At 44.1% G+C, this 24,727-nt stretch overlaps 1 protein-coding gene across 6 annotated transcripts in view; it reads left to right on the top strand.

Annotated features, from left to right (window-relative positions):
* ST6GAL2 (ST6 beta-galactoside alpha-2,6-sialyltransferase 2) overlaps positions 1 to 24,727 on the top strand; it is a 191,950-nt gene that overhangs the window by 129,556 nt on the left and 37,667 nt on the right. For 2 of the 6 annotated variants that reach the window (XM_054830484.1, XM_054830473.1), the window contains exon 1: positions 2,815 to 2,955. The exons of 1 other annotated variant lie outside the window; for it this stretch is intronic. In XM_054830484.1, the coding sequence (XP_054686459.1) occupies positions 2,845 to 2,955 (111 nt within the window). In that variant the 5' untranslated portion in view covers positions 2,815 to 2,844. Of the gene's footprint in view, positions 1 to 2,814; positions 2,956 to 3,128; positions 3,373 to 4,093; positions 4,160 to 24,727 lie in introns of those variants that run through there. 3 more of the 6 variants (XM_054830495.1, XM_054830520.1, XM_054830505.1) reach the window with 3 other exon arrangements.

Raw genomic sequence — 24,727 nt, 5'->3', positions numbered from 1 at the left:
GCTTTCTTTGTGTCACAGATTTTAATATACTGTGACTCTTGCTCATAGTAAATTAGGTTATTTATCCCCTTTATTTATATGCACTGCTCCAACACTGTAACAAAACAAAGTGATAGATGCACCTATACCAGTAGTCAAACTCAATAACAAAGGAACAGCAACTGTGTGTAACTTTACCCTATTGTTATCAATTTATATAAAAGACAAATTCTTCAAGCTGTGAATGTGTGAAAGTAAATTCTTTACCATTCTGGACTTGCCAGCAATTACTCTGTTCTCTGATCTCAAACCCTTCTGCAGGCCTGCTCCGACATCACAGGGACCTGATGCTGATCTCACAGACCTTACCCAATTCACTTTCCTGGTTTCCAGGGATGCTGTTCTTTATTACACCGCTGTAATTGAAGACAGAATCAGGTCAATGGTCAGAAATACAGGATGCAGAGCTCTTCCATTTTGGAGTTTGGAGTCTAAGCCAAAAGCAAAATGTCAAAGGCAGAAGCAAACCTTATTGGATTGCAGAATAACTCCACCTGCCTTCTGCAGATAAATTTTACATTTAGATGGGTAGGGATGACTCCCACTGCAGTCAATAAAAATTGTGCTCAACCAGCGTTATTTGTCACCAATCCAACTGCCCATTCTGGAAGTCTTTTGCTCAAAGAGAGGGCAGTCTTTGGGCGACAAGCTCTCCTGATAGCGTGTTTAATCTGCCTCAGATTCCCTTGTAGAATATCTTAGTGCTACCAGCTTCCCTGTAATATTCACTTAATTTATGCTATTCATTTACATTCTATTCCAAATTGAAATTCTATTTCACTGGTATATTAAAAATGAGCCTACTAAAACCCAGCACATTTTAAAATAGTAACAGATGGGGAAGTCTGTAGAGTTCTACAGATTTAGATTCCTACTTTCAAATTAATTAAATAAATTAAAACACTGAGTAAGCAGTATCTACCTTTCATATTGTTTCTTAAAACACGTGCTCATGGTTTATTGTACGAGCCAGCACATCATTTTATAGACAGATGCAGCAAGCCTGAGCAAAAAAACTACTGGGAAAATATCCATCCCTTAATTGCTAATTATGTTTATAAATTTAGATTTTTGAATGAATGCTATAGAGGACTATCCCTCAAGCAGCAGTGTGCCCATAGAACCAATCTGTGGATAGATCTACATCGCAGTCCCTTTCAATAGCATTTTTTTTGCCTTTATCACATGTATGGAAGGGCAATCCATTTGCATCGCATCATATCACATTGATAAATGAGGATTTTTATATTTCTGAAGAAATTAGCTCTAGGTCTGAAATTTGTTTTCACAATGTCCTAGGTTGAGGGGAAAAAATGACATTTATATTCATTAATTTCTTTGCAATTCATGAAACTTCTTAGTTAAATGAAGTGAGTGGATGAACTTCTCTGGGATTTACAATCATTATTTGCTTTTGGCGTGGAGAGTTTTTTCAACAACCATGTTTTTTAAACTGTTAACCCATTCTTGATTCTGGTTTGCTTTTCACATCCTTGTGATTTTTCTTCTATTTCCAAGACGTTACCTCTTAACTTAGAAAATTGCATCTTTTTTACTTCAGTACGAATTGTTTTGATTTCGACACTTGTTTCATAGCTTTGAAGGCATGTTGTTCTGATCATCTTACACCTTACAAATATGGGCACAAAGAAGCTACAGTTTCAGACGCATTTACACAGACGCTTAACTTAGAACACAGATGCAGCACAAGAAGGGTTATCTATCATTGTACTGATCATTTGTAAGCCAAGACTTACTTAGACTATTTGCAAAGTAAACTACTATTCAATCCGAACAAAGACAGTAAAACATGCTTTAAGATATTTTTAGCTGTTCAGCAAGCTGAGAAAGGATAGCGACAATTGCACTGCAAACATTTCTCTTGCTCTGTACCGCTGGACAGACACTGCAAGTACGACAGGGGCGATGAGTGTCGCTTGGGTCCAGCGGCGTGAGGCAGGATTTACCGTAGTTCCTTCAGCATCTGTTTGATCTCGTTTCCTTTGTGCTCGCTGATCTAACAGCCCTGTATCGCATTGGTTTTCCTACCCGCTTTATGAGCGAGTTAATGTGTTTCTTCTCAGGAGACCTTTAAGCTTAAAATATTTCTTTAATTAACGGAGCCTAATCTTAAAGAGGCAAAGCTGGCTGCGGCGTTTCCACGCCGCGTGGGTGCGAGAGTCCCACCACCCCGGCTCACGGGGGAGGGCTGGGTAAAGGACCATGCCTTCAACTTTCCGGACCGGTCACAGGGAAGACCTCCCTTGCCCGGCCGGCCCCGCCGGGGTCCGGGTGCCAGAGCTCGGTCGCCGCCGCGATGCCGGAGCCCCGAGGCGCTTTCCGTGCTCGGCAGGCCGGGGGAGGCGAAGCGAGACGCCTGCCGGCCCGGCCCCGGCCCCGGCCCCGGCCCCCGCCCGCTCACCTCCCACCCTTCCCTCCCGCTTTGAACTTCTCCAGCGCAGACCCCTGGGGGTGCAGCGCAGCCCCCCAGCCCCGCCACGCCACCGCGGGGGAAGGCGCAGCGCGCCCCCCCCCCCCCCATCCCCGGGCATCCCCCCGTCTCCGGCCAGCGCGGAGGAAGGTGCCCCGCTGCCTCCGGCCCCATGCGCTCCCCCCACGCGGGGAAGATGCAGCACTGCCCCCAACCCACTGCCCACGCCGGGGAAGGTGCGGCTCTACCCCCGGCGCCGGGGTGTCCCCTCCCGCCGCAGCGCCCGCCCCTCCCGCCGGGGCCGCCCCGCCCGCCGCTGCCCTTCCCGAACAATGAGCCGGGACAGCGCGGCACGGCCCCGGGGCAGCCCCGGCATGTCCGTCCCGCCGCAGCCCCGGCCCCGGCCCCAGGCAGGCGGCCCCCTCCGCCCCGCAGCCAGCGCAGCCTCCCGCCCCGCCGCCGTAGCGCCCGGCTCCGCCCGCGAGGTAACAGGGGCGCCCCCCCATCCCGGGAGGGGCCGGGCGGCGGCGCGGGGGGCGCTCGGCCGAGGGCGGCCCCGGCGGGGCGGCGGCTCCTGGGGGGGTGGGCGGCTCCCGGGGGGTGGGCAGCGCCCGGGGGGGCGGGGGGCGGTACCGTGCCGTGCCGTGCCGCGCCGCGCCGCTACGAGCCGCCCGCTGCCCGTGTCACCTCCCGGCGCTGGTGCCGCTGCGATCCGGCGGGAGCCGGGGTGCCGCCCGCCCCCGGCGGCTGCCCGCGCCCTGCGCTTTGTGCGTGCGGCGGCCACCACCATGCGGGGGGAGAGGCACCTCGTGGGAAGCGGCGAGGCGGAGCGCCCGTGCCGCCCCGGCTGCTGCACCTCGGGGGGCAGGCACCCCAGAGAGCCCTGAGCGCCCCGGCGGTAGGTAGGGGCACCCCCGGGCGGAAAGCACTTTTTTTTTTTTTTTTTTTGGGGGGGGGTGGGAGGGAGAGGGGGAGGGTTTCTACTGTGCAGCATTTGCTGGAAGGAAAATCCTATACGTGAAGCCATATGGATTCTCAGTGGCATAGCTTAGTGGCTTCTTAACAGTTTTCAGGCGGGGAGTGTGCAGGGTGTGTTTTTAGTCAGGTTCGCCTGCTCAAGAGAGCTTGAATAGATATGTTTAGAGAAGCAGTGCTTTCCAGGAATTTAAATGAGACCTTTTTTTGTGGTTGCTTTTCAAGGCTGTTCTATTAGTTCTATATTTGCTTTTGCAGATTGCGCTTATAAATAGTCAGTCGTATTAGCATATAAAAATCGATATTCTCAAAGGGGGAAAAAAAAGATCTCTGCGAATTTGCCTCTTAATAAGCAGTGTAGATCGCTTTTGTGGTCTGCTTATATATTTTATCGGGAACATTATCATCTCTAATACTCAACTACCATTTGTAGTTTACTCCGTCATCGTAATGTGGTTCAGTTGGAATTAGAAAAAATTCTGATGAGGTTACTCGTTCAAGTTATTTAGTTGGTAACTGTTGGAGTAAGATTTAGTCATCTCGTTTCTTCATGTGGAGAGAAATGTTGTTAAGGGATAGGCAGGAGGCAGCAGCAAACCTCAAGGTTAAGGTTTTTGCTCGTTTTTCAATCTGATTTTCCTTTTTCAGTCTTGCAAACTTTCTGAACTTTAACCCTTTGCAATGAAACTTTCCAGGCGTGGTGTCTGCATCCAGGTAATTTTAATGCATATATGTGTATATATCTTTTTTTCTTTGGAAAACTCATGCAAAAATAATTCAGCTGGCTTTGATAGTGTGGGACTTTTGGATATGGGGAAAGAATGACTACATTTTTTCCATTTAAAGATGAAGCTCTTGCAGTTTTTTTTAACAGGGATTTTTATTATTATTTTACATTTGAAGTATAGAGGTATTTTTCCTTCACATGCGCTTTCCAATTAAAGTACTGTTTGACTGGAAATTCTGCGGTGGTTACTGGTTTTGTGTATGTCTTGTTTAAGACCAAAAGCTGCACTATTGGGAAAAGATGTTGCTGCATGAGAAGCTGTGATAAAGGGTCTGGAGGTGAAGTCCTGCCTGTGTATTCAAACCCAAGGATATTCGGCGCTGATTCTGGCGCTGACAACAAAGGGGTGTCCTGGCAGACGCCTCTGCTGAAGCAGACAGGGCTCCGCTTGCCATTTGTTGTGAATGGATTTGAGATCTTGTAAGCAAAGACTTTGAACTATTTGTAGGCAGAAATCTTCTGCGATGGAGCTTAGGACCTCCACAACGCCTGATGTGGTCGTCGGAGAGCTCTTTTTCTTCTACAGTTGATCCGGGCAGAGGACAGGATTTCCCAGCATTGTCCACGCTGCACATTCAGAGTTGGAGGATGTATAGAAAATGTTAGAGGTTTGTTGCAAAGTTACAGACCTCTACATCTATGTTGTGTGATGTGTTTTCTACTGAGGAAAGGAAAAGAGAGGCCAAACAATAGAGAAGGTGTTATAAAAACTTTGTAAAAGGAGCTTAAAGGGGTGTTAGGATTGCATATGTAAACCTCCCAGTGGAAAGACATTATGGATAAAGTTATATGTTCACGTTATCTTTGTCCTTCTTTGAAACCTGCAAAATGATTGTTATATGCCCTCTAAGATTAAACAGAGAGTTGTGCGTAAATAAAATCTGGAGATACCATTTCCCAGTTTAAAATTAAGAAAGCAAAATAGAAAATACTCGTAATCATACAGAATTTGTTTTTTTGTGGGTTTTTTGTTTTGGTTTGCTTTTTTTTTCTATTTCAGATTAGTGAAATGAGACAAAACAGCATCCAGTTGGTAGCATCCTCATGATTCCATTGTGAATTGACTCTATGTATATTAGTTACTGCATATACTAGTGGAGCATGTTGGATTTTACCTAAGTTGTTGGAATGCTACTGGTCCATCAGAAATTGTATGCAAATCTCTCTGCAGTAATTTTTGGATTGTGTTTTGGGAACTTCTCTGTATTTGCTAAGCAATTGGCTGGCAGTCTACAGAGAAGTACTTGGGCATATGGTGTGGGCTCATTTTCCATGTATTCAGCTACTAATGGCATTAAAAGAAGCCAAAATATATTAATCTCTAATATTAATTGCCTTGATAAGAAGTTGCTGCAAATACTATTAAAATTGCAGATGTATACAAATGCCGTGTGATTGGTGTGAAGGCAAATCCAGGGAACAGGGTCAGTGGGAAATCTGTGAGATGCTGTTGCTGCTACAAAAAAATGGGACTCCCCTGTGACACCGTAACTTTGGAACAAAGGCGTAGGGACTTGATTCAAGGAATGGAAAATCTGGCTTTGCTGCTGCTTTCGTAGTGCAGAAATAATTTTTGTCGAGTAAGACTGTTGGCTTCCTCAGAGTAAAGGTTTACAACCCTTAAATAGCTCTTCCTGACACTAAGCAGTATCCCTTTCATGCGTTTGAAGTGTGTTAGAAAGGCTGGCTAGTAACATTGGTACTGACGAATAAAAAAGAAAGAAATTTACAACATCAGATCCTTCTCTTTAAATTATTTCCCTTGTTGTTAGTTATTACCAAGCATTAGACTGCCACACTTGAATATAATTAATGTAGTAAATGGTTTATTAGGCACCATCTGAACTTTTGTCTTGTGTAATTATAGAAGCTTAGTGCAGTGGTCTGTGTACAATATTCAACCCAAATAATTGCTTTCAGACTTTTATCTGACCATGGTTATTTTTGGAGCAGCTGCATGAGTGGCTTTTTCCTGAACTTTGCACTTTTTAGGCTCTCATTTGCAGTCGTGCCACTACATTTCCAATTTGCATAACTGAAAGCAGTTGCATTGGGATTTTGCTGGTAGTAATTCAGAGCAATTGTTCTGCATGCCATCATATGGTAATATCTTTTGATCTTCCTTAAAACTCTGTCATTCATATTTAGGTATCCACCAAACCATGATGCAAATGGGAAAGTTGCAATTATTTTTTTTCTGAAAGTTTTAAAATGGTTACTGAAGTTATGAGTATTTCTTCCAGTGACATTGTGTGTCTTGAAAATTATTTTAAGAATGTAAAAGTAGCAGCATGGGATGAAATCTGTGCCACAAAGAATTTACAGGAAAGGGTTCAGATACAGCAACCCTTTCTTCATGTGCTTAATCATATGTATTAATTCCATAATAAATGGAATTTATTAAAACTCATGGTGTCATATTTAGGGTACAAGATCACATGAAAAGCTGACTACAACTACCATATTATACCTGAGGATAATGGAAAAAACCCTGATATGTGTTACGGGTCCTAGGAGCATTTTGTATTTTAGATCCAGTCTTTTCTATGGTGCAACCATAGAAAACTGCTTTTCTTCATCAGTAACACTCTGAGAAAAGCAATTGTGAAAAGAAATTCAGATTTATTTTTATTTGGTCTGAAAATTTAACATAAACTAGAAACAGTGCTTGGATAGTTGGCCTCAAGGGGAAAGCATGCCAAAATCGTTATGTTTGTTCTATACATTTTTCAAAGATTGGCTAGTTCCAGGAGGATAAACGCTTGAAGAATTAAACATCAGGGACACTGTTGCCAGTGTTCTTGATGAGGGTCCTTGACCTTGGGAACTTGCTCCCGACAGATGCTCTGACAGAGCCTGTCGGTCTATGGGCCTTCAAAGCCCCCTTCGACGCCTGTCGCTTTGGGGAGGCCAGATCTTCCAGGCTGCTGAAGATGGCTGGAGGTTCGGTGGGAGCTGGGGAAGTGGAGCAGAGCTGGGCTCTGGGATGTGATGGCCTGGATTGCTGTTAAATTTTATTGGCGGTGCGACAGCGTGGCTGGTTGTGCGTATTATTGCATTGTGCTTTCTGGAAGGTTGCACTTCAGAAATCTAAATGTAAATGAAAAGTAAATGTTATTCATTGCATAGCTCTGCGATTGTCATCGGAGTAGTATTCACCGCAGGCTTTGTACAATCCACTGTTTATTGTATTAAATTGTATAAATACTATCCGAGATTAGGGTGTTTTATAGCTGGGGTTGTGAAGGGACTGCGAGCGCGCTCTGAGGACTGAACGCAAAATCATGTGAACCAAATGGCTCTTAACTGTGTAAAGGAAAGTTTCTTCTTCCCTTGTGACACATACCTGTCTGGGTGGAAGATATGTGGTCCACCACATGTAGAGGACTTAGTGAGATGGGGTGATTTGTTCTGCAACTTTGTGAATTCATTATGTCATTGATGGAGCCAAAGGTCTGGAGGGTGTAAAACTTGATGAGGGATCTTTATAGGATCCTTAGTTTAAAGTAGCTCTGCTATGCTAAGTTTGGTATTTAATTTTGGTAGTGGAGTTGCCTTTCAGTCCATCACTGGAAAGACTGCTTTTGGTCTGGTCACTGTCCTGTCTGTCCCTCAGCAAAGGCTCTGATCCTCGCACTGTGAAATACCAAGTCTCTTCTGCCCATGATGTTCTGTTTGAGGGACAGGGACCTAAGTACATACCTTCTGTGTATAAAAATGTAGCGATGTGCTCTACAGTCATGGTCCAAAATGCCCTCAGTCTTTGCATAACCGAGTAGTGCAGAATTTGACATTCTTTTCTGAGGCTGATTCCTAGATAAGAAGATGCTAGTTCAAAGTGTTGTTTGAACACAATGCATTGCAAATCTGAAAGATGTTGTAGGTATCTTATAATTCACTATGCAGAGCGGGAGGTGTTTGGCTCTGGACTGGCACCGGCTGGACATGGGGCCGTTTCCCCTTCCGTTGCGGCGGCGAACGGAGGTCAGTAACAAATGAAAGCCGTTACCATCTGATGGCTGTTTAGTCACCTGTGAAATGTGGTTTCTAATAGACAGGTTTCCACATCATAGGAGCAGCCGCCCGCAATTAGAGTGGCTAACAAGCACATCACGCCTCGGCTTCGCCTCAGACCGATCCCGCCAGTCGAGTGTTTCCAAACACAGCGTAGGGACGCGTGATTGCTGATCGCGCTCCGTCTGCTGGTGGAGAGAGAGCGTTTTATTGTCGGAGCTGTTGGTCTGTCTCTCTTAGAAAGGCATAATCTGTAAAAGCAGAAAAAAAGTAGAGCGTACAGCAGCTTCGATGAGGTCCTGGCTCCGAGTAAGTTGCTTGCAAAATATTCAAAGGCTTCGCTGGGTTCAGGATTTCATCCTGTGGAAGCATCATAGAGGGCACACTGTATCTCCCAGTGAAGCTGATCATCTCCAGACTTGATTGTGGTTACTGACCAATTGGCTGAGAAGTCGGTGATTAATTTTAACAAATGAATTTTCTTTGAATGCAAGCTCACACATGCCAATTATAGCAGTACGCGTATGATAAAATTAAGGATTTTTTTTCTTTAAGCATCAAATCTGCTGGTGACTGATTATTTTTTCCAGTGCCGTAAAACATCTGTGTTTTGTGGGGAGGGTCATTGGTGGGGGAGGAACTGCAGAAATACTCTTTCTCCCCCAAAATACCCTAAGTAGTAAAGAAATGTTCAAAGTGGTTACAATTTTTTTTTTTTTTTCTAGTGGTTCGGGAGCATTTAATGTAGTGTGTCATGCAGTCTGGAAGGCCTCTAGTGTCTTCATGAACTACAGGTCTGATACCCAGTCCCGTAAAATCCGTGAAAGGTCTTGCACTGCCTTTGAGTAGGCTTTGGATCTAGACCCCTGCAAGTCCTAGTTTGTATTCCAGCTGCAGGCTCCTTTCAACAGGAGACAATAAACTTGGGTGGCAGGAAACAAAGCTCTTAGCAAACAGTCGTGAGTTGGGTCATATTGTGATGTATTGAAGGAGCTGGTTTTAAAACGAAGCCTGCTTGGGCTAAATATATCATGAGGTATTATAGAGGAAGCATTAAGAATAAGAGGAGTGCAGGAATTTTTTGAAGAAAGCAGTGTACACTGTATGATTTATTTTTTTTTCCCCCTAAAGATTGTGGTGCTAGCATAGAAATTGCATTGTAGCTGCATAGATGGGAAGCGTTACTTCTTAAGAACACAAATGTGGTTTATAGCCAAATCAAGCAATGACATGTTTTTAGACATTTAACTTGGATATAGTCTTCCAGATGGATGCGAGGCTGTGATCTAACTACCTTGACTCCGCACACAGACCTTTTATTAGGACAGCTGAAAGGTACAAAATATCAACGATGGTTTTACACTGATGAGTTTGCATGGCCGTTGCTGTGTCATGTTGACATTTTCTTTATAATGTGCCACCTTTTTTTCAGAAGCATATCATTCACCCATAAAACTCATGTTCTGATTTAAAGCATAGTTAAAAGATCTGCTTAGCTGAAGGAGAAGTTTTACTAAGTATAAAAATGATTGCTTTGACAAAATGGAGAATAATGTGGCATTAACAAAGGCAACTCACTTTTCTTTTTCTTTCTTTTTTTTTTTTTGGTTTTGTTTAACATGCATAACTCTCGGTACCCTTAGATTTAAAAGACATTTAGGAAAAGGCATTTAGAAAACTGGAAGTCCCTTAAAAGATTGTTTCTTTCATTATCTTGACAAACCTTGAAAAGTAGTTTCTGTGCCTGCATAGTGATTATGTTTCAGAAACAGTTCTTAGTGATTTTATTATGTGCTGAAACATATGTTTATAAAAAAGACTATAACCTGGTGGAAAAAGTGTCTTATAATAATAAACCTGTCGATGGGCCATATGCTGCCATCAGTGTGTTTGAAAAAAATAAATTCTTCTGCAAGTGTTAAGTAAGTTTACAGCCCGAGTGTTAAGTTAGGGTCAGCCTGTGACTGGCCCTCTGTGAATTGAGAGGGGGAGGAAAGTGCATGCAGATCCTCCTCATGCTCTTTTCATTAGCTCATAGAGCGGCCGGTGAGGTGGAGCGAGGTAGCACCCCTTCCCAAAGGGCAGTGGAGGCTGTTCAAGCTCCGTGGGAGACCGTGAGAAGTCCTCTTCCTGCAGCTTTCCTTGGCGTTCCGCAGGTTTGTGTCGACCCAGCGCAGGGCTGTGTATTTTGTAAAACTTGGCTGAGCTTTGCGTGGTCTCTCCTAGGAAGAGCAAACCTCTGAGGTAGATTATCTGCATTTAAAAGGTGACAGAACAGGTATAGGAAGCCAGTACAAATCAAAGAGCTCTGATGACGATGCAGTTGGATGAGAAATGTGGAAAAAACTTCAGTTCTTACTATCTACTAGGTAGATAATTTATATTTTATGGATTTTTTTTTGTGCTTGTATCACCATTTTCGTTTTTTAAGTGTAGGTGACGTGGTTGTGGTGAAATCTTTTGTTTCTGGAAACCAGAAGTAAGATGCTGTAGGTCAAAGAATGTGTCATTCTCAAAAAGCACTTCTGTGTGGGATCAATGTTTGGTAAATGTAGACACTTTCAAGCCTATTCTACTTTGGATGCACTCACATAGATCCTGTGAATGGGAGTCATGCATGTGTGCATCTCAAAAAGAATAGATCTCTTTGTAACCGAGGCATTTTCTGTGTAGAAACATACTTCACGGAGAAGTGTCTTTAATGTCCTAATGTTTTCTACCACTGATCAGCTGTGCACTGCTTGTTTTCCTGGCAGCTCGGCAGGTGATAGTCATTGTCAAAGGAAATATCAAAGATTAAGGAGAATTGTTTAAAGTAGTTGACCATGCTGAAGGCTGTGTCAAGAGATGCATGAGGTTGCCATAGTATCCGTTATCAAAATCAAGATTGTGAACAGAGCAGTCCCCACCAGGAGCGAATTCCTTACCCACAGTCTTTCCAGGGTTCATCAAAGCTTTTAGTTTGCTCAGGGGAAATTTGCTTCTTGAGGGCTGAGATCTTCCCCCTGGGTTTTCCTGCCCAGAAGTCTAATGAGGTATGTTGTGTCTGTGTGTATAAGGCTCCCAGCATAGAAGAGGGCCTTGGAGACCGAGGGAGCGGCGCAGGGAGAGGGAATAAGCTGCAGTAGAAGCACCCAGACCCCAGCACTGAGTTTGCAGTCACTGCAGAAATGGAAATGGACAATAGATTGGATCAGTAATCCTTGGAGGAGGGGGTACCTGGGAGCCATGTGGATGTTCCCTGGGAAAATTTTTGGGCAAATCAGAGAGTAAGGCTACGTATGGATTGAAGGAGTAATGGAAGGATGACAGTAAGTCTGGGGAGGAAACCATCTGTGCCTGGACCGTACTTATCTTTCCAAGAGAGGCACTTTGGTGCTGGAAGCACCTGGGGACCATTTCTGTTCAGCCTGATGAAACGTAGCTCCCCCATGGAGACTGTAAAGTCCAGCCAAGTTCTTACACCCAGTTGGACCTGAGGGAAGGGTCCTGGACTTCGACGCTGCCTCCTGAGCACAGCTGATGAGGTGATGGAGGAGCCTGCAGTGAGCCAGGCTGGCTTGCCTACGGTATATACAAACCAGCATGTGGTGTTAACAACTGCAGCGCTCAGAATTTGTACAAACCCACATTTAGTAATAAAATAGCCTGCAACTAGTCAAAGGCACCAGTAATAGCCAAGCAAATTTGGAATGTCTAAGCCAACCATTTTTAAGTTATGATGAGCCAAAAAAAATTAGGAAACAGTCCAAGAAATGAAGAACACCTCACTTTTCTGGAACTCTCATATCTCCAAGATGCCTTGGCTGATCTACCTCAAACTTTCCAGAGAAGCTTTCCTTGGCACAAGACCATGACTGTGAAATTTTATGTGACTGGGTTTTACTTTGTTGAAGTTACGAAGGTTAAAACCAGAGTTTATTACAGAAAGCTAATCTCTCTGTTAGAAATATTTCTGCGTGGTTGGTATTCATTCCATCTTAATTGTTCACTGCTATTTCTTGTTCAGGCTGATCATATTTTTGCTATTTATTTTAGTTGTGGGAGGGGTTTAAGGGTAAATTCAGAGCAGGATAGCTTGGAGCCAGACTGTGCCTGGCTGTGTACAGGCACATGTGGTAAAGCAGAAGCATTAGTCCTGTATCCACTGGAGAAGGAACCACAGTTAGAGTCCTTCTCCCACATACTGCTGGAGAGCTTATAGGAGCGTCTGGTTTGGGAGCTCACTGTTGAATAGATCTTTTCCCTCTCTGCTTGGTAGAACAGAGTGTCTCTGTTGGCCTACTTAGTACTCTCGCCTCCAGGTGAAAAATGTTTCTGGTTGATGGTCATCTTGTCACTTGGAGTTTCCCTAGTGGCAGCTCCTGCTGTGGAAAGCCATGGGGGTGGCAATAGCCTAAGATTGGGATCGGTGTTCTCCATGGGTGCTCTTGAACTGCTCTTCATTGTGTGTAAGCATCTGTAGCCTGAAATGTCTAGCTGCCAAAATTGCAAAATTTCAGATGGGTATTAGAAAATACAGAGAAAATGTTTGTGGGCCTGGAAATGCTTTTTTTATTTTTCAAGTTAGGGGCATCTTAGCTGTAACTTAATTCTGTATAGGAGTGAGATCTGGTTATGTACCAACCCTTTCCTCCGCTCTGAGTGCTGTTTTCTGCATGATGTGAAGACCAAAGCATGCCGTTGCAGGTACTTGCTATTGTAAGGTGGAGCCAAATGAGCAAAGGTCTCTAAATACACTGTATTTAAAGACACTAAATTAATTTGACTGAGTCACTTTATAAACAGAGCAAGCAGGGCTGGAACAGATGTCAAGCTGGAATGAGCCCTCACTCCGAGGCAGCGGCTGAGTGTTTGAAGTCGATGCTCGACTGTATTTTTCTTTCCGGGGCTGGAGTTTGAAAGTGCCAGCAGAGACTCGGCAGAAGTCAGGAGGTGCTGCTCCTGGAAGAGACAAGGTGCTGTTGATCACTGCCTGGTAGGACTCTCTCTCAGGTAGGATCACCCAGCGCCTGCTGAGCTCTGCAGCTCGTGAGTCCAGGAGGTGCTCCACGTCTGTGCAAGGTGCGGGCTTTCTCCTGTTTGCCATCTCTACTGGCGCTAGCATCTGTACTGGCGCTAGCATCTGTAGCAGAGGGGGGTTACTGCTTCTTACCTAACACACCCCACAGCAAATGTACAATTGTATGTCAAGATACAGTAGATTATCATGGGTTAATTCCCTGAAAAAGAGTGTCTGCATAAAATACCTATCAGAAGGTTTTCTATTTGCTCGGGCGTTTTATTATTAGGAGCACTAAAAAGACCAACAGAGCCAGCTAAAAATCAATCTGCCACTATATAGGCAGCCAATGAGAACAGTGCAGGGTGGGTGTAATGTGATCACAGCTACTTAAACCAGTGATCAGATATACTGCTACAGTCTGCAAAAGCTGCAAGCAGTAGAGAAACCCCGCTGAAAACTCCTGGACCACGGAATTAAAATAATTAAGCCTTGCAGTCACTGGAATATATGTTGTTCTTGCAAGGTCGTCATGAGATAAATAAGGGCACAGCTAGAGCACACTGTATATGTGGAACTCTGCTTTTGTTGTGTGTGTTGCAGAGGCTCTTTATTTTTTTTGAAAACAATAACTAGTTGCAGTTGAAAGTGCCCTGAGGATTCTTCAGGTGATGATAGCACCAAACCCACAGCCATTGAAGAGGAAATGCAAAGCAAACTATATAGGTATGAGGATGCAACTTTTGATTCCTGAGCTAGCTCAAGCATCGCCGCACAGCACTGTAGTGCTCTGCATAGAGACTCCCTGAATGATTTCTTCGGTAAGCAGGGCCTCGCTGGAGATCACCTAATGAATTTTTATCTTCTTGGCATTTCTAGAAATAGTGTGTCTGCGCTCTTCAGACTGCAGCAGAGCTGCAAAGCTTTGACTTACTACTGGTGCTACTCCATCCCGTGCTTGCAGATGAAAGTTTCCAAGGAGTCTCATAAACCCATTGCACAAGCTGAGAGAAGGGATAGAAAACGGCATAGCCTTTTAATACTGCAATTTTGTAGTATTGTCTACTGCTGCAGTAACCCTGCTGTGTTTGGAAGGTCTCAGGCATACCAGCACCATGTCTAATCAGTCAAGCAGCCGATAGTAATTCATAGCCTTGACTGCTGAGAAATTCAGCATGGCCAAGATAGATATCTGATCCAGCTCAAGAAAGAAGCTCAAGAAAGTAAAGTCCTCTTTCTACAGTAGTTTTCTTTTTGATAGTGCCATTTTAACTGTTTCCAAATTTGCTTGCTTGTTTTCTAAAGAATAGTGAGAAGGTATGACACTTCAAATAATTAAAATACCTCTCATTAAATCCTTGATATTATTTCCTTATTTGCTGACTTTTAATGTTTTAAGTAAATGAGGCAGGAACATCAACAGCCAGACAGCTATGCAAAGGCAATAAAGCTGTTGGATGGACACTACTGGAGTTTCATGACTCAAAACTGTATTCTAAGAGCAGGATGGGCCCAGTAAGTATATGTGATAGAGTATGAAGTCTTCCTTACCTTACCACTGGATTCAAGTCAGCCTCTTTGTATGTGAGTCCAACCCCCCCGTCCCAATTGTTTGGAACCAGCTATAAAGCAGAAGTGTGGTCAGTAACAGCAGAGGAACAAGACTTGCTCATTTCTTGACTGTCCAAGTTTCTCAGACAGTAGTATTTGATACCACATCAGTTCCACTGTGGTTTTGGGATGTAAACCGAAAATGAATTTTTCATTCAGATCCGCTAAACAAAACAGTTATATTTTTGTTCTTTGAAATGCAATACCTTTTTAAGCAAAAGATTCCCCTCATTTTCCATCCAGCTGAAGTGAGGTTACAAAAGAAGAAAATTGCAAGTCCTGTGTATGAGAAGTACTCAGGAGAATGTCAAGTGACTTGGGAACAGGCATGCTAAATAAAAGTGTCATCAAGATAAAGACAGATTGGTCAAGACTTGCCAAAATGGTGACTGGTTCTTAGGTCTTGGAGATGGTTCAGAATAGGGATGCTACTTCTCCTGAGGTTTTGGAAATCAGGAGGTGGTTATAGTGACGTGGTGATGCTGGAGGAAACACACGACTGTAGTCTGGAGTCACCAGTCACTGGCTAAAATGCTGGAGAAATAGTAACTGTGCAGAGAGTACATAGAGTACATAAAGTATGTATTATATTAACAATGTTACATTTTCCAAGAAAGATGGTGATTTTAGAAAGCAAATGTGGGGTGCTAAAAGTCTATTTTTTCCCCAATTCTCTGATGCCCAGGCCAAGTGAAATTGATTTTAAAGACACTGATGAGCCTGTTTCTTACAATAGCGTGCTTGGCAGAAAAGTGATATATTAGAATTCACATAAACTTGGATTCTCTGACTCCGGGAAAGGAAACTGTATACGTTACCCGCTGATGGAAACGTGGGCTCCTCTACAGCATGCCCTCGGGCATGTTCTATTTAAGTGGCTTGAAAATATGTGGTTATTCTTCATGTGCTTGTCCATACTCGGTTTCTTTACGGAGACAGTGACATTTACAGTATTTGCAGTCTGGAGTACTGCTTTCCCCATCGGTTTTAATGGTTATCTCCATTTCATGAAAAAAAAACCAACCCCAACACGTAAGCAGAGATCTTGACATGATGATGGTGTGGAAGGTTTAACAGGCAAAATTGTTACCTGCACCTGGTGATAAAGTTAGAAAACACTTTAATGAAATCAAACTTTCCATTTGCTTGATCTGAGCGAAATTCTTTTCCTTTAATTTCTCTTCCCTCGTGGTATGAAACTGTCTAAGTCTGCTCATTCTTTCATCAGAAATGATTCAGACCTGAGGGACACTTGTAATTTGGAAGTAATTAGTAAATAAGTCAGATAAATACTATCCATTGAGAATTGCAAAAGCACATTGGATAGGATTCCTAAAGAGCTGTATCAAATTCGAACAATTAAAGCTTAAAAAAATTATCAGTAGTTAGTATGATAAGTCCATTTCATCATAAATTAGTTCACTGTTAATAACTTCTGCTGCTTTTGGAGCAATCTGAAGAGATTTGGCAATCTCAGAAAGTGGTTAAAATAGAAGCAGGAGACAAATCTGTAAAAGTACAGCATCTTTAGACTAAAATGTGGTGGTATCCAGCTACCTGATTTGCAGTGTGAACTCAGGGCGTGCGCTGGCAGTCCGTGCTTGCGTGCAAATGCAGTCAGCGGGGTTCTGCGTCCAGAGCTGTGGGTGTGGGTACTCCCTCCTCCCCAACTAACTTTAAATAATATTTCTTTGGTTTTTTTCTGGGGCACAACTTATTGTCTGTCTCCTTCTTTAAGAAGAGCTCAGTGGTGTTCATTTTCTTATGCTGAGGTCAACCCCCGCCCCCCCCGCCCAGCTTGTGTGACTGCTGCTGTTCACAGAATTGGGCTCCTTAATTGGAAAAGCAGAATGTGAGGTACACGTATGTTTGGATAAATGTGGTTTGTAAGTAGAACCAGTCTACCACTGCTCGTAAGTTCATCTTAAAATCTTTGTGTTCCTCTACTTCAATCTCACTTCAGGATTGTGAGATGCTACAGGATTCTGCTGTAGCTTTGTATCAGCGGGGTGGGGGGGGTAATGGGAACACACGGAGCTGTGCCATTCCTCTCTGGGAATAACCTGGTGTCTCTCGCCACCCTCCAGGGTCTGTTAGAGGTAACATCAGATTTCCTGTTTGGGGTTTTTATGTCATACATTTCAGTATAGTTACTAGAAGTACTATGAAATTGTACAATGCATTCAAATAAAGTACAAGTTACAATGCATTAAGGAAATATGCTATTCCTGTATAGAGTTCCTTCCACTTTATTGGACTGGTAAATTTTATTTAATCAATTCACCAAACTGGGTTTAGTGATTGGTAAATTTACTACTAGTGGCAGGTTTCCTACTAGTGAGTGTGGATTACCAGCACTTGCTATACTACCTCATTTCCAAATACAGGTTCACAAGAATTTTAGTTGTTTGCCTCAGCAGAGCAGGTGTAACAGAATGTTTTGCACAGATACTGAAAAATATGAAAAGTTTGGAGTATACTGAAGACAGCTGAAGACGAGAACAAGAGTCTCATCACTGCTTGGTGTCATTTATTATTGCTGCCAGTATATCTTTTTGCATTTTTATACCCAGATTTAGCATGAAATTCAATGCGTTTTTCTCCAACAGTTAAAAAACCCCCAACCTGATAAAAGTAGGAAAATTTTGCTTTGCCTGCAGTCATCCTGTGTAGTATACCCTATACCTTCTGTAGCAGTTTTAACTGTTAGTAAAACATCTTTTTTAACATATGCCGACTAGAATATAGATGCAAATCAGGAAATAAAAGCAAGAATAATGAAAATGTTAGAAATGTTAATCATTAGCTTTTAGATCAGACTAATTTTTTTTTCTTTTTCCATTTAGTTAGTGTCTGAACAGGATTGAAGCAGGACTAAACCCCATCAACAGAATAGGTTTGACAGGATTGGGTGTTGCTAAGGAATCAATCTATGTTAAAACAAAGATTTCTTTTTCAGAACAGTCCCTTTGTATGTTGGCAGAGAAAACCTTCTGATTGATTTAGGGCAGTGAATTGGCTTCACTTCATTACTTGCTCTCTGCCTTTAGCACTTAAAACCTGCAGATGTGGATTGGGGCTGTGTTATGCTAGGTGAGGGGTAAAACCACATCAAAGTTTGTCTCCGTCCTCCTAAACTTTGTTCCCGATTCTCCGTACAGTTGGCTGAGTGTTGCCGATAGCCCTCCTAAGTGGCAGATGGTGCCGTGGGGAGGGAAAACCCATGTTTTCTGGGAAGGCCGAGAACCTGAAGAGAAGCAAGCACTGGCTCAGGAGAGGCTCCCCAGGAAAGCGGGCAGGCGGGTGCGCTGCGGGGGGAGCATGGGCAGACCCCTGCTACTGCTTACCACAGCCGGGAGGGAGTCTGTTCCCATGGGTGCTGAGTCGCCAGCGTGCAGCGAGGAGAGGAGAGGGAGAAAGAGAATTTCAGGCATGTCTGACATCTTGCTGGGAGGGTGGCTATGCTCTCTGCGGGGAAGGGGATGCGCTTCATCTGCATCTTCTAAGCAGAGCGTGCAAAAGATAGGCAGGGTGTTTGCACGGCTTGGCTACTTGAGGCAGTCTTAGAAGGAGGGCTTTTTCATGAAATAAGTGATATTTCAAAAGCCTGCCTGTTGGCTGAAAACAAACAAAAAGATGTAACCATCATTTGAATTACTGATAAATATTTTAATGAAAATTTTGAGAATCCCACCTGTTGAAGAATTGAAGAAAGGGAATATATTACATATATACTGATTAGCTTCAGACTTCAAAGTCGGTATTTAAGTGGAGACTATCCTGTAGAGGTAAAGGCATGTCAACAACCTCTGCCAAGTATCTTGGTGAGAAAAGCTTTCATACATTCATCTGTAGTAGCCTGTAGATCTCAAAATACAAGGCTTTAGATTCTGTTGTCTCTTATGATGGTGAAAATTAGCATCAAATGGTAATTCCACACTTGTATCCACTGAGGATGAGCTCAGAATCTTATCCTGTCATTTCAACTTTTATAACAAAAACAACTAATGCAAATAATCTTGCAAACTAGCTGGCTCTGTTTTGCCTCTCACCTCAGTTTCTCACTCTTTTAATGGTTTTGGCTGGGATAGAGTTAATTTTCTTCACAGTAGCTGGTATGGGGCTGTGTTTTGGATTTGTGCTGAAAACAGTGCTGGTGACACAGGGATGTTTTGGTTACTGCTGAGCAGTGCTTACACAGAGCCAAGGACTTTGCTGCTCCTCACACCACCCCACCAGCGAGCGGGCTGGGGGTGCACAAGGAGTTGGGAGGGGACACAGCTGGGATAGCTGACCCCAACTGACCAAAGGGATATTCCATACCATATGACGTCATGCTCAGCATATAAAGCTGGGGGAAGAAGGAAGGGGGGATGTTTGGAATGATGGTGTTTGTCTTCCCAAGCAGTTGTTATGCGTGATGGAGCCCTGCTTTCCTGGAGATGGCTGAACCCCTGCCTGCCCATGGGAAGTGGTGAATGAATTCCTTGTCTTGCTTTGCTTGTGTGTGTGGCTTTTGCTTTACCTATTAAACTGTCTTTGTCTCAACCCAGGAGTTTTCTCACTGTTACCTTTTGATTCTCTCCCCCATCCCACTGGGGCAGGGAGTGAGCGAGTGGCTGCATGGTGCTGAGCTGCCAGCTGGGCTTAACCATGACATGGTGTCAGAGCTTTCAGAGACCCTATGTTTTTTTCTGCTACCTTCCACCTTGTAAAGTCATTTGTACTTGTAGGGAGTGAATGGCAAGTGCTGGGAGAGAAGACTTCAAGTGCACTGCACGTGGGCACTAGTGACTGCACAAAGGGGAAATCTATGAAAAATCCAACCAACAACCTTGATTTAATTGTCACTTTTCCTCTTACTGGTTTCATGGTGGTAGTTCTTAGAGATCTTGTTTCTCTGCAGAATTTCCAGACAGGTAGGATTCAGGTTCCAGTTGTTCGTGTCAAATTACAAACAGCTGTATCCCCCACAGAAGATACTTCTGTTGATCTAGTCATAGTTTAAACTAATACTGCCCTAAGCCATGCATAAAACTGTGCCAGAATGGAGAGGAGAAAGAAAAGGAAAGGCAAAAAAGAATTTAAATACTAATACCACTTTATTTTGCTTTATGAAGCCAAACAAAACATCCCAGCTAGTGTAGGTTGGCTTATCATCAGCCTAGTCATGTTAAGTATTAAATTATACAAAAAAGGGGGGAAAAAATTGTTCCAGTCCAGGAAACTTCAATTTTGGAGTGTATTTGTAATGTAACAAGGACTAAACTGACTTCATCCTTCAGTTTGGCAAGCCTTCTTCCAGGGTGAAACTTTTCATTCAAGCTTTTAGCCTAGAGCAAATAAGCCTATAGAAGGCATGCTGTTTGTATATATGTATATGAGTATATAGAAATGAGACATTAACAATGATAATTTTCTAAATGCTCTTTTACAATTATGTTGCTAACATAAATGGGAATTGGCACTGAGATAGAGCTGAGAAATAGGGAACAATTTATTTACCATTGTTCTTTTTCAGAGCTTTAAAAAAGGGCTTGCTTGCTTTCTGGAACAAATGTAAAAAGACAAACTAGAGTCTAATAAAAAAGTTAGTAATAAAATGCAAAGCAAAACACAGTGCCTATAGGACTTGCTTTACTGGAACATACAGTAGAAACATACTCTGCGGATGTAAAATTTACTGCTATATTGAGATATGGATAATCAATATATCTGAGAAACGTCCTTGCTTTAGAGTGGAAAATCAAAAATTCTCCAACCATTTCTGCCTGGAAGAGTTTGTGGTTGAGTTTTTCGTGATAGGATTGAAACAGACCTTTTGTAACTGCGCTCTCTGTTCATGCGCGTGTTAGTATAAACGTTTCCTTCTTTCAGGAAGCAATTCAGATTGCCCTTTTTCAGTGCAATTACTGCTGTGTTAAGTTCAAGTAATATAGCATCTAAAAACATTTATGGAGCAAAGAAAAGAAGCCTTTTATTCTAACCTTGCCAAGAGCAGAAATAAAATGAGCTGTTGTGCTGGAAGTGTAGAACTGCATGAGGATTTGTAATGTCCTATTTCTCGTGGTTTAGTCTTGTGTGCAGCCTGAGATTTGTGTGGTTCAATGAGACTGTGATTCGTTTATCCTGTCAAGTTTTAAATAAAAAACCCTCAAAGCACTTCCTTCCTTTTTTGAATTATGTGTTTTTGCAAGTACGGTATCAAAAGCTGTCCCTTAAAAAGAGGGAGGGGAACCACATACAGTTATGTATGTTGGCTGGATTTTTTTTCTCTTATGTTTTATTAGACACTAAGTAGACTGTCCATTTCTCTGCACCTTTCTGTCTTGTTTCGGGGCATTAAGAGGTTCCTGCCACCATGTTCAGTTACACATGACATCAGAACATAGGCATGGGCTGCTCCTGAACCGTGCTTTTGCAGGGGGAGAAGGATTAAAACATGATTCTGTGGGCAGGGAAGGATCAGTCCCACAGAAAGCCAGTCTGTGCTGAAGATGGGCAGTAATTCCTGTTCTGGGTCCTCAGGCACCAGCCGTGCCTGTAGTTCGGAGCATCTCTGCATGGGGTGTGAAGTGACGTTCACAGGGTAGAAGAGGGGAAGATATGTGCGGCTATTTTGGTGTTAATCCATTGCAGAGCCCAGTCCAAGGGTGTCCTGGTGCACAGGGTGGGAGGGGAGCAAGGGCCGTGCTCCACCTGCGAGGAGCGCAGTCGGTGCCCCCTTTCCCATGCACAGGGATGGTGGAAAGCAGCACGTTGACCTGGGAAGGGCTGCCCAGAGCAAGGGGGAACACGGTGTGGGTCCTGCTGCTCACCGAGACCTCCTGTCTGGTGCAGGAGCGTGGTCGCCTCTTTCCCAGGGATTGCTTGGGAGAAAGAGGGTAGGATGCTCTGGGCCTTCAGCAGGAGCAGGGCTTGCCGGGTGCTTCCCCAGAGGGAAGGATATGATCATTCCGGTGGGAGGAAGTTTGTGCTTCCAGTTCTCACCCCTCGGCGCTGAGGTGTCCCTGCCTCTGGCAGGTGGTGTTTTGCTCTTTCCCTAGCCCTGCTGCGGGCATAGTTTCTTTTCAGTCTCTGTGCCGCTCACCCCTGCCTTCCTGCCCTCCACGCTGCTCTCCAGCCGGGCTTCCTTCCCAGCCCACCCGGGCCAGCATCCCAGCCTCCTCCCAGCTCCCCCGCACCAGTTCCTCACTTCTTCCTCCCTGTGTCGGCGTACTCACTTCCTCCTCATTGACCTCACCTCATTAATAAAAGTAAGTACGTTAATTAGGTGGTTACGTATGAAACGGAGGCTGTGCAAGTAAGTGATGGCCATCAGTCTGATCGCCTTTTTTCCCCACGTGGCTTTTATCTCCAGCCAGCTTGCCGTTTCAGCCTGCACGCCTCGTGCAAATGCACAGCGTTTGGCTTCCCAGGACCCTAACGCTGATCGGGTCTCCTGGGAACAACTGCAGTTCATGAGAGGGAGTAGAGATGCACAAATGTAGCGCAGAAAACGCACGTGCAGCTCCGTGGCCTGATGCGCAAGGTTCTGCCTGTGTAGAGGAACTGCTGAGGTGTAAGAGTGTAGCCAGCTGGGATGGTGTTTGTACAAAGCTGGATCTCTCCGTGATCATCCAACGGCATACTGAGTTTCGCTTTGGAAAAGCGACTTGCACTGTCTTTGGATATCTGCAGTGATTTTATACTGATGTAGATAAGAGTTTGTTTTTTTTCCCCCTGGTGCTTGGATCAAGAGGCAGTGCTGTGGCAGCTGAAACATGACCAAAAACTGTCCAAAAGAGCCATATGGTAGTTCTGCAAAGGCAGAAAAGATACCTTAGCTGCTTCTCTACTATTTGTGTGTGAGGTCATGCTAGGGACTGTGGCCCAAAGGGGTGATTTCTGCACCCATGTCCCGTGGTGGAACCAAGCGCTGCTGACACTTGCTGCAACTCGCCTATGAACAGTGCCAGGGCACAGCAAAGGTATGGCAAGAGCGAATGGTAAAAAGAGGTCAGAAGTAGGTAAGGCAGAGTGCAGGTAGTACATGGCTATGTGAGGGGCTCCTTGAGATGCTGTAGGGACTGATTTGAGTTATGTTGTGAAAATTGCTTATTTTCAGCACAACTGTGTGACGCTTCTGCCCCTTTGTAGTTTTGTTTGAGGAACCTGGAAGCGATTTACACTGAAATTGTTCTGAATTTCACATGCAGTGCAATGTAGTACATTTCTACGGAAACCCTCAGTTACAATAACAAGACTGTGGTCGGCTCATAACGAGTCCGTAAAAGACAATGAGGTTGTGTTGTCTCCCCTGACCTAAAAATTGGGAGGAAATTCTGGCTGGAGTGTTGAATCTCGGTGTGTGCGAGAGCGAGAGCCACTGTCTTGGCTCAGGAGAAAAGATGTTGCAGGTTGGGTAGATGGAGGTTGACCCAAGAGGTGCAGTCAGTCACTGCGAAGCCAGGTTTTCCCTGGCCCTTGATGCTGTGATGAACATTTCCATCGGCAGTGGGAAAGTCTGCATGTGAAGGCTAAGAGCCGGTATGGTTATTTTTACTTCCCTCCTGTCAGCCCACGCTCGCATAACCTGTATGTGGTCTCTGGGCTGTGCGGGCGGCGCTGTGGGCTGTAGGGAAGTGATAGCTGGCTTCAGTGCCAGGCAGCTTGAACTTGATGATGGAGCGTGGAGAGTGGGTATCGGGTGCAGAGGAGGTACCCTTGACCTCCCACTAAAGCCTGAAGATTTATGCATCTAAGCCCCTATGCTCCTGCAGAATAATCTAGGACACGTTCCTTGGCAGAAGCCCCACTGAGCATTTCTCCAGCTGCCGGGTTGCCAGCTCAAGTGAGTTTTACTGCAAGTCTCACTATATTTGGTAATTTTCTTCCAGCCTGAGCTCCTGGAAATGGGTCATTAGTAAAAATAAAATTAAAAAAAAAAAAAAAGCCACTCCACCTCCTTTAACTTGAAATCCTTGGTTTTATCAGAGAACCTGAGAACAGGCATGCTGCCTGCCTGCATCCCCAGAAACAAACAAAAACCTGAGACTCCACTTTGGAAATGCGCTGGCTTGGGATGCTTGGCTCATGTTTAACAGCTGATTCAGGTTAGTAATACCATCGTTTGCATACCTCTCAAGGAATCTTCCCTAAGAAGATAACTAAATATAGGTTAAAAAGGCACTGAGCAATATTGAAAAAAAGAAAAATTTAAAAAATCTTACTTCTGACTTGTTTGAATGTTTCTTTGTTTCAGAAGACATTCTCTTATGTTGCCACAAATAATACTGAATGCAGCTTGAAGGAAGGAGCCAGATTTATTGGGACTAACAAGGAAGTTGTCCAAAAGAGATTCATTAATTAGGAGGCCTAATCACAGCCAGTAAGACAAGTGCCCAGACCATCAACATACTAATATACATCTTTTGGCAGTCACCACTCCCCACAGGCTTGCCTGTCTGTTGCTGCCTACTGTATGGCTTCCACCGCAGAAATGATGTGATAATGCTAAAACCAATTTGGCACTTCCCACATGAGAGGATGAGTGTGTTTCCCCATCCTGGAAATGCAGCCTCCAGCTGTCTTGCCCTATGCCAGAGGTTTCTTAATACCCTGGAATTAGCTGACTAAGAGATGAAGCAAACTAAAGGAGCATTTTCTATCTGTTCAGGCTGCCTAAGCTTTCCATCAAATAAACCCTGGTCTGATTCTCAGCCCTTTGGGAACGGTTGCCCACAGCTAACATTTGCTACCCCAAATAACCCCGAGGTGACCTTCTCGCTGCAAAGCTGCAGCCAAGAAAAACCCTGTTTAACATAACAGTGCACAGCTTAGAACATCAACTTGAACCATCCTGACCTCTGAGCTGCTGGGGTCTGTA

This window comes from Grus americana, chromosome 1 (assembly GCF_028858705.1).
Source record: "Grus americana isolate bGruAme1 chromosome 1, bGruAme1.mat, whole genome shotgun sequence".
NCBI classification, from domain to species: domain Eukaryota; kingdom Metazoa; phylum Chordata; class Aves; order Gruiformes; family Gruidae; genus Grus; species Grus americana.
This window is presented reverse-complemented; position numbering and strand designations above follow the sequence as displayed.